We start from the raw sequence: 18,671 nt of genomic DNA on the forward strand, positions 1-18,671 counted from the left end.
GACTCTCCCTGTTCCCAGCATCAGCCTGTGTCATGTGTTGGCTCCTGCCATAACATTTTTTCTTTTTTGAGACAAGGTCTTGCTCCGTCACCCAGGCTGAAGTGCAGTGGCGGGATCATAGCTCACTACATCCCCAAACTCCTGAGCCCAAGTGAAGCGATCCCCCTGCCTCAGCCTCCTGAGTAGCTAGGACTACAGGTGCATGCCACCACACCTGGCTAATTTTAAAAATATTTTTAGAGACAGGGTCTTGCTCTGTTGCCTAAGCTGGTCTTGAATTCCTGGCCTCAAGCAATCCTCCTGTCTCGGCCTCCCAAAGTGCTAGGATTAGAGGCATGAGCCACTGCCCCAGGCTGGCATAACATTTTTAATCCCTTATTTTCAAAGAGAGGACATTTCAACAAATACACATAAAACCTTCATATCTGCACGTAGGTAAATAAATATCACAATTCTGCATACACACAAAGAAAGAGAAAAAGTGGAGAGAAGAGAAGAAAGAAGGGAAAAACGAGATGGGAGGTCAAACCCAGGCAAATCACGTTTCAAGTTTCCTGGGGCTATTAACATGCGCGGGCAGTGTGACCCATGACCTGGGAGGGGCCAAGGAGCCCGCTTGGGAGAAACTTCAAGGTGGTGGGGAGACAAGGCTTGCCCATGGCAACACGTCCAGGCTGAATCTAAAGTCAGTGCGAAGAATGCAGGCAAGAGAGCGATGAGTGTGTGCGAGGGGACCAGGTACACTGCCTGGAAAAATTTAGATTAGTAAAGAGGAAATCTGAATTTCTGAGCTAGGGCTACAGGGAGGTCGGAGGACAGAAAAGACCGTGATAAAGAGACTGAGTGCAGTGCAGGGTTTCAGCCAGGGAAAGAGCTGGGCTGCCCTTGGAGCAGTAAAGCACATGGGAATTAGGAACATTTTAAATGCCCAGCTGAAGACTGACCTCGATTCAACCATGTCCACACCAGCACTTTTCCATCTCTCAGCCTTTCCTCAAGCTTTTCCCCCTGCCTGGCATGCCCGCCCTCCCTCCCTCCAGCCGTTCGGCTCCTAGAACTCCTCCTTAGGCTTCAAAGCCCAGCGGGAACTGTCCTCACTCCTCCCATGCAGAATCAAGTTCTCCCTCATCTGTGTCTCCTGGATGTTTTGCACATCCCCTTGCATTGTCGTGTGGTTATTTCTTTCCTTCTCTTTCTCCCCTGGGCTGGCTCAAGGGCGGTGATACTGTCTTGTTCATTGTGTAAGCCTTAGCACATAATGACAGTCCCCTGGCACACAGCAGATGCTCGAAAATATCTGTTGGGGAAAAATTAAATAGAAGTGAATACTGGGGAGCCATTGTGATTTCTTGAGAGAAATGATGTGGTGAAATCAGAATTTGAGGAATATTAATCCGTCACTATGAAAGAAGATGGATTAAAATGAAGAAAGCAACTCATGGCCGGGAGTCAAGAGAGGAGATTATTACCGTAATTTGGACATGGCTTAAGGTGGGGGCAGAAGGAATGGAGATGGGGAAGGAATTCCCTGAGATATCACAAAAGAATGTGGAAGGGATTTTGTGATGCATGAGCTATAAATGTGGGGGACGGGCAGGGGAGTATTGGGGACACTAAAACACGGTGAACCCCAGCACCTGGGATAAAAGTGGTGCCATGGAGGGAAATGTGGACGGCGGGGAAGAAGAGGGCAACACAACACCCAGCCTCTTTCTGGGGTAACTGATTGCAGTCACAAGCATTTCTAGGCAAAAACAAAACCAAGCAAAACTCCAAGTCACAATCTCCAGTGCTGATCTTACTCCCAAACTCTGGGCTGTATCTTTCTTTCCCTAACAGCCAGTTAGAAACATTTCGTCATGGTGCAGGAGACTGAAAAGAAGACAATGTCAACCCGGTGCCCTGCCCAGTGCTGGGCATGGAGATCACCTGGGTTCAACTGGCCAGCCTTCCAACAAGAAGCCACCCCAGCTGCTTGTTCCAAAGGGGCTCCCGTATTCTGATCACCCAAACTCATTTTCCAGGTCAGGACCTCTGGGAAATCCCTGCTCCAAGCCTGCAGAGGGTTATAGGAAAGCCCCAGGACTCCATCTGCTTCCTCATATTAACTCGGGGCTAGGATTTTGTTTTCTAAAGGAATTCGACTATGGTGCCAACAAAAAGCTATAGGAATTGAGTAGTACTGTATTTAAATCACATTTTTAAAATGTTTGCTTCTTTGTATATTGAAACCCAGTAAAACCCTATTAAGCCCGGTAACTCCATCACCTTTAACTGTATCAATGAAGTAGAAGACACATACAGGTAGAAAAGCCGTGTGATCTTTGAAAAATCTTTAGACTGTGCCTGGGTGCCTGGGTGCCTTCGGCTGGGAAACGAACGATAGTTGGACGAGATGATTGCTCAGACTTCTCTCGGGTCTCTATTTCTCTTATTCCAAATTCCAACAGGCATCCAATGATTGATTCAGCTACCCACATACAAGACTTCAGATCAGCGCGGCGGGGTTCGCAAAAAAGGCCGGAAGAGACGCAAGAGTGCACTTTTAACAGGCTGTAGTGGAGGCTGGGGGGCACGGTGCTGGGTGTGGACTGCTTAAAAAACTCACCGGACCCACAAATTCCAGATGCTAAGTGGGCCTAAGAAGGCCCTGAAATCCCTTTCCCAAGTCCGGACTAATGATATTTCAAAGAAAAAGAAAAATTAAACTCCAAATCTCTAAAGCCCTGAGGTGAGCGAGCTGAGCAAAAGCCAATTCTGTAAGTGCGCCAAGGGGCCGCAGGTACTTGAGCTGCACTTGAGGAAGTGTCCCGAGTTGGCGGAAACAACCATCCACTCGGGCTCCGGGAGGCGCAGCGCCGCGGCGGCTCAGCTGGGACAGACACACGGATCCGAGGCCCGGGCTGGGGCTCCGTGGGCGCTGACCGGCTCTCGGCCAGCTCTCCGGCCGCAGGAGTCGAGGGGGAGCCGAGGCTGGGGTGGGGGGCGCGGGGTGGGGTGTGCATTTGCCAGCCCCCTCCGACCCGACCCAGGGAGCGCGGGCCTCGACCCGGGACGGCCGAGCTCGACCGTCCACAGAGTTTGACCGTCCACAGAGTCTCGCAGTCGGGCGGCGGAGGGTGAGTGCTGGCGCCAGGACAGAGCGAGACTCCCGGGAAGGGAAAGGAAGGGAAGGGAAGGGAAGGGAAGGGAAGGAGAGAAGGAGGCGCAGCCGTCGGCACTGACCAGGCGCGCGCGGGTCCCCAGAGCCCGGAGCGGGCGCAGCCCCGCGGCGCCCCGGACACACCCACTGCGCCCGGCCGCCCGCGCCAGCCCGCCCCGCCGGCCCGGGGGCCGCAGCCGAGGAGGCAGCAGGCTGGGTCGGGCGGCGCGCACCGGCGCGGGGCGCGCGGCTCTGCTCACCTGGCGTCCGCGTCCCGCAGCGGCCGGCGGCCGCCTCGCCTGGCCTCGCCCCCGCGTGGTTCCCGGCGCCAGGCAGCCCCGAGCGCCGCCGCATGGACGGCCGCCGCCGCCCGCGCCCGCCCTGCACGGGCTCCCGCTGCGCCCGGTTCCGCGTCGGCTGCGGCGCGCGGAGAGCTCTGGCTCCGGGTTAGCGATCCGCAGCGCCGGGACCCGCGCGCCCTCGTCCCTCCGCCTCCCCCGCCCGGGCCTCCCGCTGTCATCCGGAGCCGCGCCCGCCGCCCCCTGGCGGCCGCCTCGGGAAGGGCCGGCCCCGTCCGCCCCCGCGACCCCAGGGGGGTCCCCGACAACCCGGCCGAACCTGATCCCTGAGTGCTGGGGACGTCACCCGCGAGAGGGGAGGACGGTCTCGACGGAGGCCACCCGGGCGGGAGGGGAAAGCAGAGTGGCCCGGCTGGCCGGACTTGTAAGGTGGAGAAAAAGGGAGAGGCTGTGAGACCCAGCCTTGAATTCCGCGTCCATCCTACTTACCCTGACGTTTTTCGCGAGCTGTTGGAAGAAAGGGACACCGGAGGGATACAGGCATCCTCGTGTTTCCGAACAGCCGTTCTTGCTGCGACCGGGTGGGACTGGGGCTGAAGCAGGGAGCGGCATGGAAAGTTTTGCTGCAAACTAGAGCAGAGCAGAGGATAGAGAACCCCGGGTCACACTCGCTCGCACACAAGACAGTACTCAGTGGGCGCCTCCCGAGGGTGAGGGAAAAGGACAAGACCCTCCAACTTCCACCGAGGGTGACACAGCGCGGGGAAGAGAAACGCGCTCCCTGACAGCCAGAGCAATTCAGCGTATTTCTTTGTCTTATTCAGGGTGATATTTTCTCGGGAGAAAAAAAAAAGCCTGCTGCAAAAAAATACTCATTATTATTAATAATAATAATAATCAGATTTTATCTGTATTACCGACCCCTTCTTTTTACTAATTGGGAAATACTGTCCCAAAGAAGGCATGACCAAAGTCCCGCAGCTGGTGCATGGCAGGAAAATCACTAGAGCCCAGTTTCTTAACTCCTAATGCAGCGCTAAATTCTTTACATGCAAACTGAGGTGTTTAGAGCTGGGCAGGTGGGTGTGAAAAGTGTCCCTCCTCTCTGAGAAGGGAGGTGGGGGTGTCCTTAAACATTTGAAGAGGCTGTCCAGATACAGGGAGTTTCTCTAAATATGAGTCAGCCTGTTTGATTATCACTGCCACAAAAGCCTGCCTGCAGGGGTTTTTTGAAAGTGCAGGTGCACAGGTGGGACAATGGAGGAGGTGGCATAATGCAAGCTCCCGGCCCCAGAGCCAAGGCCTCACCGGGGATGGGTGTGGTGTGCTTTGTGGGAGCAGAAAGGAGAATAACAGGGAAGACAGCCCCCAGAAAAAAAAACTAACAAGAGGGAAAGTGGCAACCCAAGAGATGAGGCCAAAGAAGGAGAATCACCTCTGAGTGCCTGACTACTTGCCTGGAGCCTGGGCAGAGCCAGTTTTGACTGACTGAAGCTGGTTCAAATGGGACGAAATAATTCCGCACTTGATCAAACAGATTTTGATGGGAGGCACCCGGTGGGAATGGGATAGGACTAATTCCGAGTGTCACGAGTCCCGTGGGTCCAGATTAAGTAGATCTAACAGCTCTAGTAAATACTGACCAGTTTAAACCACTTAAAACTGATAAAAAAAAAAAATCGCACAACACTGGAACATACTTAATGTCATGGAATTCTACACTTAAAAATGGCTAAAATGGAAAATTTTATGTTATGTATATTTGACCACAATTTTTTTAAAAGGAAGAAAAGCTAATAAAACGTGTTCAAACTGGATTGATTTACTAATTCATCTGAGACATACGTCGAGGGCTGAGGATGGCCTTGGTGCTAGAAGGCAAAGATGAGAGGAGGAAAACGTTCCAGTCTCAAAGAAACACAGACTAAGGCGAGAACGATGAGACGCAGTCAGGAAACCATACTAGTAGGAGGTAGGTGTAATCGGGGAATATGCAGAAGTATTTGGGGACTGGGAGGGGTGGTGGCTACCTCAAGACAGGAAAGCTGGGGTGTTCTGCTGAGCTGAGTCTCAAAGGATGAAGGGGGTGCATCGGAGAGGGCCTGCTATGAATGGGGCTCGGGAGAAAAGGATATGGGGTTTTTTTTCTCAGACTTACAGGCAAGTGGCAAAAATAGTACAAAGAATCCCCGTATATCCCCCACCCTCTTCCTCTAATGTTAACATCTTATATAACCAAAGTACAATTATTATTGGCCAAACTTGATCCAACTGACCAGAGTGATTCTGATCCACTTCAAACTCGGTCAACTTGTTTTGAGCATCTTTTGCTTATTTGTCACAGAGTGTTCTCTTTATTTAAAGTCAATGTGTACTCATTTTAATCAAAGAGATGCTTATATATAAGCATCAGTGAGTATTAATTACCCTAAAACAGCCAGGTTTTAATCCTTTAGCCCTGTTACATTTCTACTTTTATCCAACATGTCCGGACACATGAGTCAGATTGGCAGGCTTTGGCCCTCATGTACGAGACAGGCCACTAACCCTCACTGACAGAGAGGCCAAGAGGACCAGGTGCTTGAGATCAGTCAGAGGCCAACCCGCGGGCATCTGCCCTGGGTGCCTGCCTGACATGGTGTCATCTAACACATCTAGGAGAGTGGGTCCCTCTCTTGCATATCTGCAGCAAAGAGGTGCTCACTATCCCCTGAAATAGCCCATACTGTTGTTAGAGGCTCTATGTTAGAAAGGCCCTTTTAATTTCAAACTGAAACTTTTTGCCCTGTAACTACTACCCATTGGCCCTACAGGTGGCTCCTAAAATGACAGACAAAAAACATAACCCCTCTGTCATGTGTCGGCTCTGTGTATGTAGGACAGTTCTAGTTTACACCTGTTGTCCCAGTAAAATTATTAATTAACAGTGCCCCCCTTCCCTCTGTTGTCCCAGTTGGAGTGATAAATTTTACATATATATATGTCACCCTATAGAAGACTTTTCCCGCCCCACCTCGCTAATTGGCTTTCTGCCTGGAGCCACATCCTCAGAGCATTCAGCTATTTCTCCTGCGGTTCCCCAGCCTGGAGCACGGTGTCTGCACATGGCGAGGCTCCCAAGTGTCTGAGGAATGAATGGCATACTGCTGGGAGCAACTTCCAGGAACTTCAAAGCATGTGGAACTGGAATAAGGCAAAATGTGAACAGATTGCAGGAAGGCAATGCGGGACAGCCAGACATTTGGGTGGGGGGGACCTTATGAGTAACACAGCTTCCTCACTGGACTAGCAAGCACTGAGAGTGCCCGAGAGGGAAGAGATTGTGCAGTGTTTTCCAAATTTATTTGACCATGAATCCTTTTACCAGCAGAACATTTCTTGGGGCTAGATTTCCAAAAATTGCGCTTCGAAAAACACTGCTCTAAGCTCTTGACAAACACTGGCGTTTTCATCTTAACGGCATCTCAGGGGGTTGTGTCCCAGCAGGGAAGGAAACCACTATGTTATTCCCGACTCAGCCGGCATTTGGAGGTGGGAGGAAAATAGACCTACACTCAAACCCCTAATTTCAGGCTCCAGCGGAGGTACCAGGATCCATCACAATGCTTGTAAAATCGTTCCTTTCATTTTCTTGGTTGTAAACTTAATGGAGACTGTAAAGGCAAGGCAAGCTTGTGCCATAATAAGAAAATAAGGGAAGCATGGTAAACAAAACAAAACTCTTTGAGAGCTGGTAAACTTGTGGTTTTAAGCTGTCTCTAAGCACCCGCAGGGTAAATTCGCCCCCCTGCTTGGTCTTTAACCCAGTCCTTCCTCTTCCTCCTCCTCCTCCAGGGTTCTGGGATGCTGACCCTCAGTCTGAGCTCCTGTGCCCCTGTAGGGGCCGCCCCCTGCTTGACCTGTAACCCGTGACCAGGCCAGAGAGTACTCTGCAGCCACAAGCTCTGAGGACACAAGCAGAATGGTTTCTTGACGGCATGTCAAGGATTCCCAATAAGCGTCAGGGAGTCTTCAGGCTACACTTCAGGTTATCTAACTTCTTTCCCTTTCCCGCTTCACTCTCGTTCTCATTCTCTTTCTCATCCCACAGCCCATCAGAGGAGATAGGGAAGTTCTTGTTACCTGGTACAATATGACTTTTGGAATCCCAAATATTCAGATTATTTCCTACTTTCCTTTTAGCAAGTGATAATACTCACAGCCGAGAGGCATTGCCTGAATCTGAAGCCACTTCTGTCCAGGAGCAGCAACGCAGACGCTGTGGCCCCCGAGTCGCAGGCGCCCGTTCTCCTTCTGGTGACGACTGACGAGATGAAGACGACGGCTATCGATGGAGTAAGTCTGTTGGCAAGTGCCTGCTCCTCTTAATGTCAGTGATCACTCAGTCGCCCACCCAGCCTGTACTTATTGAAGCCACCTATGAATGACTGAAGGGTGGATGAGAAAAGTCACCCAAAGTCTAAGGAGAAAGGCCTGGGAGAGACTGCTCTAGACAGAAGGACGTGCACTTTCCAAGGCCCAGAGGGAGGCAGGGCACTCTCCAAGGAGCAGACAAGGGCTGTGTGGCCAGGGCTCAGAATCAGTGCGAGTAGGAAGGGGGATAGAGAGAGAGAAGGCTGTGGGAGTGGGGGGGGGGGTCTGGGGTCTGATTGTGGAGAGCCTCCTAGACATGGTTAATTGTCATTGGACATCCACAAAGGCACAGGCCTGTCCCATCAGAACAGATACAGGCCACAGGCTGGCATAAGATCCTGGATCCCTTCTGTGCTGGATGGTGGATGTTGGGGAGGCCCAGAGTTCCCAGAGTGGAAGAGGTAGGGGGCATCTTGGGATAATGGCTGTTGATCGACCGATACAGAAGTGCGTCATTTTTTTTTGAACAATTGAGAAAGCTGTCCTGTGCAAATCCATTAAACGTCAGTGATGCTGATGGCCATTTTTTGAGTTGTGTCATTTTCAAATGAGCAAGAGGAAGGCTCTGAGAGGGTTTAAGCTGGGGCTGACATGACCAGATCTGTGTTTTTCCAAAGGGAGAAAGAAAAAAAAAATCCCCTTTGTTATTAAAAAGAAAAAAGGTAATGCAAAAGCATCATTCCACAATTCTTGTGTAATGAAAAAAATAAATGCAGAATAAAACAAATCCATCATTCTAAAGGAATGCCCTGTGTTTGCCTTCCTCTGCTTCCTGGGAGACTCTCCTAATAAGGTCTTGTCCTTCACCCATCGTGCACGCTGCTGCCTGGTACCTTTTGTGCCCAGTGCTGCAAATCTCCAAGACAGCTGGTGGGGTCGGAGGTCTCAGCCTAGAAGCAGTTTCTCTGTTTGAGGCTAATCAGCTTACATCGTGCCTGAAATTGCTGTCACCTTGGCCTCATTGGCAATCTTCCCTCTTTAGCAAACTGGCTTTCTTGTTGAATAATTAAGTTTTATAAAGCCTCAGAGATAGGGAGTATCCAGTGAACATTAGCCAGATATGGCTTGTGTATAAAACCAGGTACTACAAACACGAAGTCACATGGTCTCCAAGCTCATGGCTGTATCTTGCTTCATTCACCTTCTTCTTGCCACTCTTCAGTACACAGAGCACCTACTGTTTGCTGCCAGGATTTTCATGGGTCCTATATTCCTTGTTTTCCTTTAAAGTTTCCTGTTTAACCACTATCTCCATGATGGTGGAAACTTTTGCTCGTGAGAAACACTTTGGCGTAGTAAAAGAAGGCAGTCAGTCCCCCAACCACTATACCAGCGTCACCCTCTGGCCATGCCATTGTAGAAGTCACCAGCCTCCAAAGTGCAGTCGGCTCATCTATAAAATGAGAAGAACATAATTATACCTGTTGAAATAAAGGGGGAAAGGCTCACACTATCTCTTGAAGCCCCTTTCTGTTCTCAGGTCTATGAATTTCTCAGAAACTCTACAACAGGAAAATCATGTGGCTCGTGTTGGATCCATCTGGGAAAAGATGACATACACAGAGAAGTGTGTGACTTCTTTTTTAAAACAAATTCAAGCTGCATTTGAAATAGCTTCTTTCCTTCCCTGTAGAGGATGACCATGCAACTATGGTGCCACGTCATGGCTTCAAGAGAAAACTCCCCATGGCCATGTGTTGAGTCATTGAGACTCCTTGATGAAGGTGCTGTGTTTGTTGACGTGGATGTTTGCTGATGTGGATAGGATGAGAGAATGCCTGTGTGGGTGACCTTGGAATGGCTCCGATATTCCTCTCAAATCAGATGTCAGTCCAAAAGCTACAGGATCTGTGTCCATGGCCAGCTTCTTCCTAAAGTCATCTTTCCCTATTTAAAATTATGGAATTCTAGAGATGGAAGAGAGCATTTCCTCTTATTCAGATAAACAGAGGCCCAGAAAAAAAATGAATGACAGACATCGACACTGCGAATATGGGATTGACCAGAAACAAGAACCAACCTGGTGGGCTCTGAGCTGTTCCAGCTGCCCCCGCCCCCATTGTCCCGCCCCTCGCAGTCCACGGGTGGAGAAAACTGAGGGTCTCATGCTGTCAGAAAGTGCCATCAAAACCTCCAAAAATGTCTTGAATTTCAAATACACATTAAAGCTGAGGATTTCAGGCCCCACTCGGAGGATATTTAATCTAATCAAGTTATTCTTTTTCCTCTTTGAAGTTATAATAAAAACATTGCTGGGTCTCCCTCGTGGGCTTGTCCCAAGGCTCAGCCCAGCAATGTGGACCCAAATCCCTACTACTGCTCACGCCTCTTTCCAGAACGCTTCTCCCGTGGATCTCGGGTCTGTTCAGGAGGAGTCTGAGGCCCGAGAAGCACGCCTGCTATAGCGTCAGGAGGGCTCCCACCTCGCGGGCCTGAGCTGTGCGGCGGCAGCCTCACCTCTTAGGTCTCCATTGTGCAGACACGCCTGCTCTTGCCTCTGTCAGGGGGTGCCACAGGAAGGTGGAAGTCATCAGACAGCACAGAGCCACCCCTGCATCACCTGCTGTGCTTCCGGGCAGGTCTCCTAGCAGGAGGAGGATAGATGGAAGGCTGCAGAGCGGAATGGATGGAAAACTAAGCTACCGTCCGTGAAAAAATAACAGCAGCTGGTTTTAATCTGGGTTCCGGCCATGTGACCTTGAGCAATCACTTCACCTTTCTGAGCCTCAGTTTCCCCCTCTGCAGAGCAGCCCTAGCACTCACTGCTGACTCCTCTGCAGTGGGGCAAACAGGGAGAGAAAACTGTCGTGTCCTCTACGTTCCCTCTTAGCATTCTAAGTCCAAGAGTGGCTGTGCACTCGGTCAGTCCCTTTTGTCTGGCTAGCCACCTTGCCAGTCTCCTGTTGTCACAGGAACATTCCAAGGATGAATGAAGGGTATGGGATCAGCAGAGAACAAATACAAGCAAGAACAAGCGTGTAGATTAAGATACAAACGTCTTCTGACTGGGTCCCATGAGTGGAAAATACCACACAGTGCGAAAGAAACCAAATCACCCCGACAAGCAATCAGATACCGCGGTGGGGTCAAGAGTGGGCCAGAGGCCTGGGTTTTTTTTCTTTTCTCTCTCTTTTTTCTTTTTTTAAAGAAACATGTTGTTTCGAAAGGAGAAATAAAAGAAACACATTGTCACAAGATTAAATTTAATTGGAAGGGGCAAATTTTTTACTGGTCAGCATCCGAAGTTCTCTTGAAGCTAATAAGAACCATCTTCTGTATAACGGTTTCGTGAAGAGGAGACGTCCAAGCTGTGGAACACACACGGGTTTTACACTTAACCAAATGTGTCCCTGGATTCTTGCTCTGCAAACTTACTAACTGTGTGACTTCGGAAAAGTGACTTAATAGTTTGAGTTTTTTCAACTCCCAAGTGGAGATAATGATTCTCGAGGGTGTCATCACTGAGGTTCACCATGTCCACCTCGGGCAAAAGAGGATTTCACTTTCCTGTCCCCTTGAAGTTAGATGTGGCCATGTGACTTGCTTTGGCCAATGAAATACGACTTCTCTTTTTAAAGATTTAAAAAAAAAAAAGCTGGCAGATGCTTTAGGACTCAGTGTGAAAACCATCAGGTTCCCTTGCCACTGGCGCTGAGATTGCTTCTCAGAAGGTTGATGAGCAAGGCACCCCTTCTCGTTGTGGGAAGTATAGCACTTTTTGCTGTGTTAAACCACTGAGATTCGAGTTTGTTACTGCAGCAAACCTAGCACATCATGGCTGATACAGTGGTTGTTACACTAAAATATGGCGGCATTTGTAAATACAACGGGGCAATGGTAAATTGCGCGAAAAGCCTTGTTATTTCACCATTCAGAGGTCACTGTGCTCATGAGAGGCCCAAGTTAAGGGGTGAATTCCTGCATAGCCCAGGGAGGCCCCAGAAGGCTGCAACTTTGTCCCAGACCATCTGTCTCCACCCCGGGCCAGAATCAGGAAAATCTCCCCCGCAGGTCTCAGATCTCCACAGTACCTAAATACCACTCTGGCTTGGAATAAGCTCCAGGTACAGGGCCAATCCATGTGCTACAAGGGGGAGTGTGGGGACGTCCATCAGGCTCTGGGGGGTGGAGAGTGTCAGGAATGGTGGGAGCACAGTAGTGGGAAGGGTCTTGAAGTGAGGCCTGCAGGACAGAGGGAGGTCCGTGGCAATGTTAGGGTTAAGCTCGCCTCTGCACACAGTCCCTGGCCTTCCTCTCTTGCTGTGCTACACACTCTGCCCTCCCATAATCATTTCCTCCTTGAGAGCTTCCACAGCAATTTCATTCGGAGTCATTCTTTATGCCACCCAAGTGTGACCTCTGACCCTCAGCCCCAGGCTCCCATGTCCTGGATAGTTCGGCAGCTTCTCCAAGTGTGACGTGTATGGACAGAACGTATCACTTCCCAGCCTACGACCCAAAGCCCTGTTTCCCATTCCATACTGCATATCCGGTGAAGAGTAATCATCTGCCCAATCGCTCAAGCTCGACGTCTCAGCGTTCTCATGGTCTTCTTGGAACACTCTTTTTTTATTCCATTAGTATGAAAGGGAAAGATGCAAACCAGAAAAACAACTGAAAGCATTGTGCAGGCCAGGTGGGTTTGTGGTTCAATCTTAGTGTGAATTTGGGTCCTTTAAGAATTTGTCTTTGGCAGGCCTGCCTCTAATTGTAGACTCAGAGAATAGGAGATGTGGCATAATAAGAAGTTATCTTTAGTCTCTGTCCCTGGTTCCTGGCGCAGAGCACCTAGAACCCTAGGAATTTCCCGAGTGATAGGGGTGTCCTTTGTTATTTATAAGGAGACCCTTTCAATTCTACCTGGGTTTATGCTGATGAGGTAACTTAGGGTAGGGCCCCTAGATAGCCTCAGGATGGGGCTAGTCACCAGAAAGACCTAGTGATTAGAGGATGGGAACTTTCAGCCACAGGGAGGGATTGGGGGAGGTGAAGCTGGAAATTAAGCTCTATAAAGACTTCAGGAAAGTGCCCAACTCCACAGGGACGGCTGCTCCTGCACTTGGGACCCTTCTCTAGACCTCACCCTATTCACCTCTTCACATGGCTGTCCATACATATCCTTTATAATGAACCAGCAAACATAAATAATGTGTTTCCCTGAGTTCTGTGAGCCATCCCAGCAAATCACCAAATCCGAGGAGGAGGGGTCGTGGGAACCCCAATTTATACCTGGTTGTTCAAAAGTACCAGAGGCCTGGACTTGTGATTGGCATCTGAAATGGGGTTAGTCTTGGGGGACTGAGCCTTTAACCTATGGGATCTGGTGCTAACTCCAGGTAGATAGTGTCGGAATTGAATTAAATTGTAGGACGTTCAGCTGATGTTGGCAGAGTTGGAGGATTGCTTGGTGTGAGAAAAATTCACACATTTGCTGTTGCAAGTGTTGTGTGAGTGTAGAGAAACAATCTGTGCTTTCTCCAGATGGACCGCCTAAATCTTTCAGGCTATAATAAAGAGCTATTTCTGGTCAATAAAATTTTTTTAAAAAATGAAACTTTTTGGGGGGGATGATAAATGCCAAGTATATAAACTAAGATACTATTTTCCACATAGCAAATGATCAATGACTTAAGAAGTAAGAGGAGAGCCTGATTCCAGAGAAGATGGAACGAGGAAAAACATACTAAATGCCACCATAAATCCCGGACAGGATGGACGGAGGAGTTCTCTGAGGGCTCTGAAATATAAATCACAGCAGGTGGGTTTGGGAAAGAGACCAGAATTCAAAGTTCCACTGAACTAGCAGTGAGTATGCCACTTTTTCCCCTCCAATACTGCCCAGCCTGGACTCAAGGGCAGCCAGAAACCTAGACGTGTACACCAGGGACAGACAGAAAGAGCTCTAAGAGAAGTCCTCTCTGTTTCTAAGGAAAAGAAAAACAAGAAAGGGAACTCCTGAGGGGGGAAAGAGAGAGAGAGAGAGAAAGGGAAATCCTCTGGTTTTTCTTTATTTTTTCCTTCCTTCCAGCCTCTGCCCACAAGCATTATTGTGGCAGCAATCGGGGGCAGGGTTGCTGGGCCGGCACCTCAAACTCTGAGGGAGGGGACTGACTCTGACCAGAGGCACAGTGATCACAAGAGCCTGCAGCAATCTCTCTTCCTCTTTTTCACTCTCTGTGGTCCTGCCACTTGCCTCCAAACACAGAAACCGTCACGGCAGATGTGCAGCAGAGGAAACTAAAGCCCAGGCTTGCTGGCTGGAGGACTAGAAAGGAAGGTCCTGAGGAGCCAGCAGCTGTTGGGGAGGTCACAGAGTGTAGGGAGATTAGGACAGAAATCCCACAAACTTACGTTTGAACTCCCAGGCTCACCTCCAGGCTGCACATGTGTGAATCTAACCCTGAACAGCACACCGTGTGTTTTCAGAACTGAAACAACAAGGTAGACCATGATGCAGGCCCAGGACTGCTTCTGGGTGGCACACACAGGACTGCACTTTGAACACAGAACTGATATTGGAACCACAGCCTCAAAAGCGGGTTGGAAACTGCAAAAAGAATATGACCTGGGCGATTGCCTGCTTAGGATTTAAACCAGACCCAGAGTCTCATAACATTATATTCAAAATGTCCAGGATATAATGCAAAATTATTCAGCATACGAAGAACCATGAACATCTCCACTGACAAGAGACAAACAACGGATGTCAACCCTGTGATGATACAGATGTTAGAATTATCAGCCAAAGATTTTTCGAAGGAACTATTGTAACCATGCTCCATGAAGTAAGGGCTAGCACTCTTGAAATGAGTGGAAAACAGAAATTCTTAGCAGGAAAAAAAAGAAAAAAAGGAAGATATAGAGGCAAAACAAATGGAAATTTTAGCCCTAAATGGAAATAAAGATAGATCAATAGAAATGATCTAATCTGAACAACAAAGGAAAGAGACCAAAACAAAACAACTAACAGAGCCTCAGGGACCTGTGGAAAAAATATCAAAAGTTTAACATTTGTGTCATTAGACTTCTAGAAGGAGACAAGAAAAGGTGTTGAATGGGAAAAAATATTTTAAGAAATAATGGTGGAAAAACCATATTTTCACAAAAGACATGAACATGCAGATTGAAAAAACTCAATGATTCTTAAACTGGATAAAATCAAAGAAATCCACACATTATAATCAAACTAATAAAAGCTATAAACAAAGAAAGAATCCTGAAAGCAACAAAGACAAATGACTCATTTCATATAGGGAAACAATGATTCAAGTGACTATGCATTTCTCATCGGAAACCATGGAAGCTGGAGGGAAGTGGAATAACATTTTTAACATGCTGAAAGAAAAGAACTGTCAATCCAGAACTCCACAGCCAGTGGAAATAGCCTTCATGAATAAAGATGAAATAAAGACACTCTCACATAAAGGGAAAGGAAGGGAATTCATTGCTCTGTAATAAATTTTCTATAATAAATGTTAAGGGGAATTCTTCAGACTAAAGAGAAATTATATCAGAGCAAAACTTATAACAATTGTAATGAAGGAAGAGCAAATGAAATGGTAAATATCTGGGAAAATATAATAGAATTTAATTTCTTTAAAATATATGAAAGCAAAAATTGTATCACTGTTGGAGTTTTCAGTGCATACAGATGCAATACTGTGATGACTCCATAAAGAGTGGATGCCAAAGGAACCTACAGGTGGTAAGGTTTTTATCCTTCACTTGACATTGTAAAATACAATTTCAGGTAGGCTGTTAAGAATATATGCTGTAATTTCTGGAATACAAAAAACATTCAAATATTTCAGAAGAAGGTAGGAAGGAGAAAATGAAAAACCGAAGGAACAAACATAAAATAGATGATAAAATAGTGTTCCAATTGCAATCATATCAGTTGTTATATTCAATTTAAATGGCATAAACACATTATATTAGTTATCTGTGGCTGTGTAACAAATAACCACTAATAGCTCAAAACAATGTGCATTTATGATCTCACAGTTTCTGTGAGTCAGGAATCCAGGCACGGCCTAGCTCAGGCCTCTGCTCTAGGGTCTCTCATGAAGCTGTAATCATGATGTTGGCCAGGGCTGGGGTTACTGGGGAAGGATCCTGTTCTAAGCTTGCTTACGTTGTTGTTGAGACAATTCAGTGTCTTTTGGGTTGTTGGACTGAGGGCCTCACCTCTCAGCTGGCCATTGGCTGGAGGCTGCCCTCAGTCCTTGCCAACATGGCAACCCGCTTCATCAAAGCCAACAAGGGAGTGAGTCTACCCAGAGAGTCTATAGCAAGATGGAAGTTACAGTCTTAGGCAACATAATCAAGGAAGTGGCATTCCATCACCTTTGCCATATTGTGTGGTTTAGAAGCAACTCACAGGGCCTGTCCATAGTTAAGGAGAGAAGATTAAGTGATAACATGAATTCAAGAGATAAGCATCAACAGGGACCGTGTTAGAGTCTGTCTACCAGACCTACCAATGAAAAGACAGAGATTAAAAAAATAAATTTTTTAAAAACCAAAAAAACCAAGACACAACTATATACTTCTTAAAAGAAATCCACCTGAAATATAAGGATATATATGTGATAAAAATAAAAATATGGGGGAAAAGGTAAACCATGTAAACACTAGTCAAAAGAAACTTGGAATACTATTTTATTATTAATTTAGCCTTTAGAACAAGGAAAATTACTGGGGATAAAGAGGAGACATTGCATAATAATAGAGTCAATTCACCAAGAAGACATAGCAATCCTAAATGCATTGTGTACCTAACAACAATTTCAGAATTAAAAAAAAAAAAACCTGATAGAAATATATGGAGAAATGACAAACCCACAGTTAGAGCTGAAGATTTCAAAACTCCCCTTTCAGTAATTGACACTATAAGTAGATAGAAGATCAACAAAGATGCAGAACTAACACCACCAACCAACTGAATCTAAGGGACCTTTACAGCCACTCCTCCAACAGCAGAACATCTGTTTCTTTCAAGTGTATGTGGAACATTCTGGGGCCTCTGATGCACAAAACAGCTCTTCTCCATTCTGCTGGAGGCAAGACCTGTGACCACTGAAATGGAGAGGTGTTGGTCACCGAGGTGGGGTAGGGGACAGGCATTTTCTTACTTTACAATCAAGCTCAGAGCTGGCTCTCCTGAAGGTCACTGTGGGACCAGGGTAAGCGCCAACTTTGAAATGAAAAGGCAGTTCTCATTTTAATCCTATTGCAACAGTTTAGACAATTGAGAACAACGTTTATTTGCATAGAACTGATTAAGCAAGTTTGATCTGACCGGACCTGGGTTGTAGGTGTCTGGTATTGAAACACAAAATCCAACATTTTTTTTCTGTCTGGGAAATATATTTTTCTTAAAAATGTGGTTCATATAAATCACGTTTCCATTTCAGTTTTTATTATTAATTGCATTCTAACTTAACTTGTATTCTCATTCAGCCTCTATGTATTTTCCATCTACTTCTGTACTGGTTTGCCATTTGCATAAATAAGTATTGATTACATATCAGTTCCAGTGGTTCCTACGCAGTCAATGTAACGCTGAACTCATTTTTGCACTGTCCATCAGCCAGGAATCAAATGTTGATTTAGTTCAGAAATTTTTTGAATAAAAAAAGTGAACGAATTTTATGGAAAGTTATATTCAGATTATGGAAGAACCGTTCAGTGGCTCATGTAGTCACCGTATTTGCCATAAGAGCTGCACTGCCTTGTGACCAGTAACCTCATAGATCTGGAGAAATCATTTCTCCTTGAAAATGTGTCCTACTGTGGGTCTAGCTCCTATGAAGTAATTCAAGGGTGTTGTCCCCATGAAAAAAAGAGGTTCCCCCAAATATTGTGAGAAGGTCTGCACCTGGATATGAAGTTCACGTCTACAGAGGGAAGCTCATCTCTAGATAATTGGGGGAAAAATGTTTTTTGACAGACAACCTGCCCCAGTTTAATTAAAACTTAAGATGGCAACAGCATAATAAAGAATTTTAGTGCCGAGAGTGATCTATAGACCAACGCACATTATGGACTGTGTGCTGAGTCAGGAAAGAGCTTGCTCTGGATTTTAAGAAATATATAGCTTTTAGTGATGTACAAAAGCAAAATAAATTATACGATATAATGTATAACAACATCTATAAACTGTTTATCTCTTTTTTTCCTCGATAGTTAACAAAATATTTTTGAAGCCATCTGGTAATGCTGCCAGATTGATCTGGTTTAAACTGGTCAAAGTTGGTTTCAATCAGCAAGGGAAAAGGTATTGAAATGAGAGCTGATTTGATCCAGTTTGAACCAGACTACTTTGACAAATATGACTTTAAACTGGTTTAATTTTGTTAGAATCTGTTTGCCCTACTACTGATTTTACACTGTTTTCCCCCCAGCATAAAGCAGTGTCACTTGGCTGGATCCAGTTTCCTCCTTTCTGAACTGCTGTGCTTCAATTCCTGTTGGTCCAATCCAGTAAGGACAAGTTAGATGCAGGCTGATCTGGTCTCAGTCAGCATGAACTGCTCTGAGTCTCGTTGGTCTCCGTTTGGAACTGTTTCATCCTGTTTGAGCTGGCTTTAGCCATTTCGATCCAGGAAGGTTGGATTTGACCAGTTTAGAACCAATTTAAACTGGTTTTAACCAACTTGGAATCAGTTTGCTTCTTAGAGAACCAGTTGGTTTCTCTTAGAAATCTGACCTTCAGAATGACAGCCTTGGCTCAGCTGAGCCTGCTGAACCGCACTGACTCAGACTCAAACAGCTAGAACTCTTGGGTCTGGTCGGAAACACAAAATGTGGGAGGG

The 18,671-nt window shown here is 46.9% G+C and overlaps 1 protein-coding gene across 1 annotated transcript; it reads left to right on the top strand.

Annotated features, from left to right (window-relative positions):
• Nucleotides 1-6,421: 6,421 nt before the first annotated feature.
• On the top strand, nucleotides 6,422-7,548 carry CT62 (cancer/testis antigen 62; the record flags this gene model as incomplete). The annotated part of the gene is given in 5 exon segments (XM_012640556.1): nucleotides 6,422-6,548; nucleotides 7,276-7,333; nucleotides 7,335-7,380; nucleotides 7,382-7,472; nucleotides 7,475-7,548. Coding segments are annotated over 5 exon segments (396 nt in total), but the record flags the coding sequence as incomplete, so codon positions are not given.
• Between the last annotated feature and the right edge of the window lie 11,123 nt (nucleotides 7,549-18,671).

This window comes from Propithecus coquereli, unplaced genomic scaffold (assembly GCF_000956105.1).
Source record: "Propithecus coquereli isolate 6110/MARCELLA unplaced genomic scaffold, Pcoq_1.0 Scaffold155, whole genome shotgun sequence".
Taxonomy (NCBI): domain Eukaryota; kingdom Metazoa; phylum Chordata; class Mammalia; order Primates; family Indriidae; genus Propithecus; species Propithecus coquereli.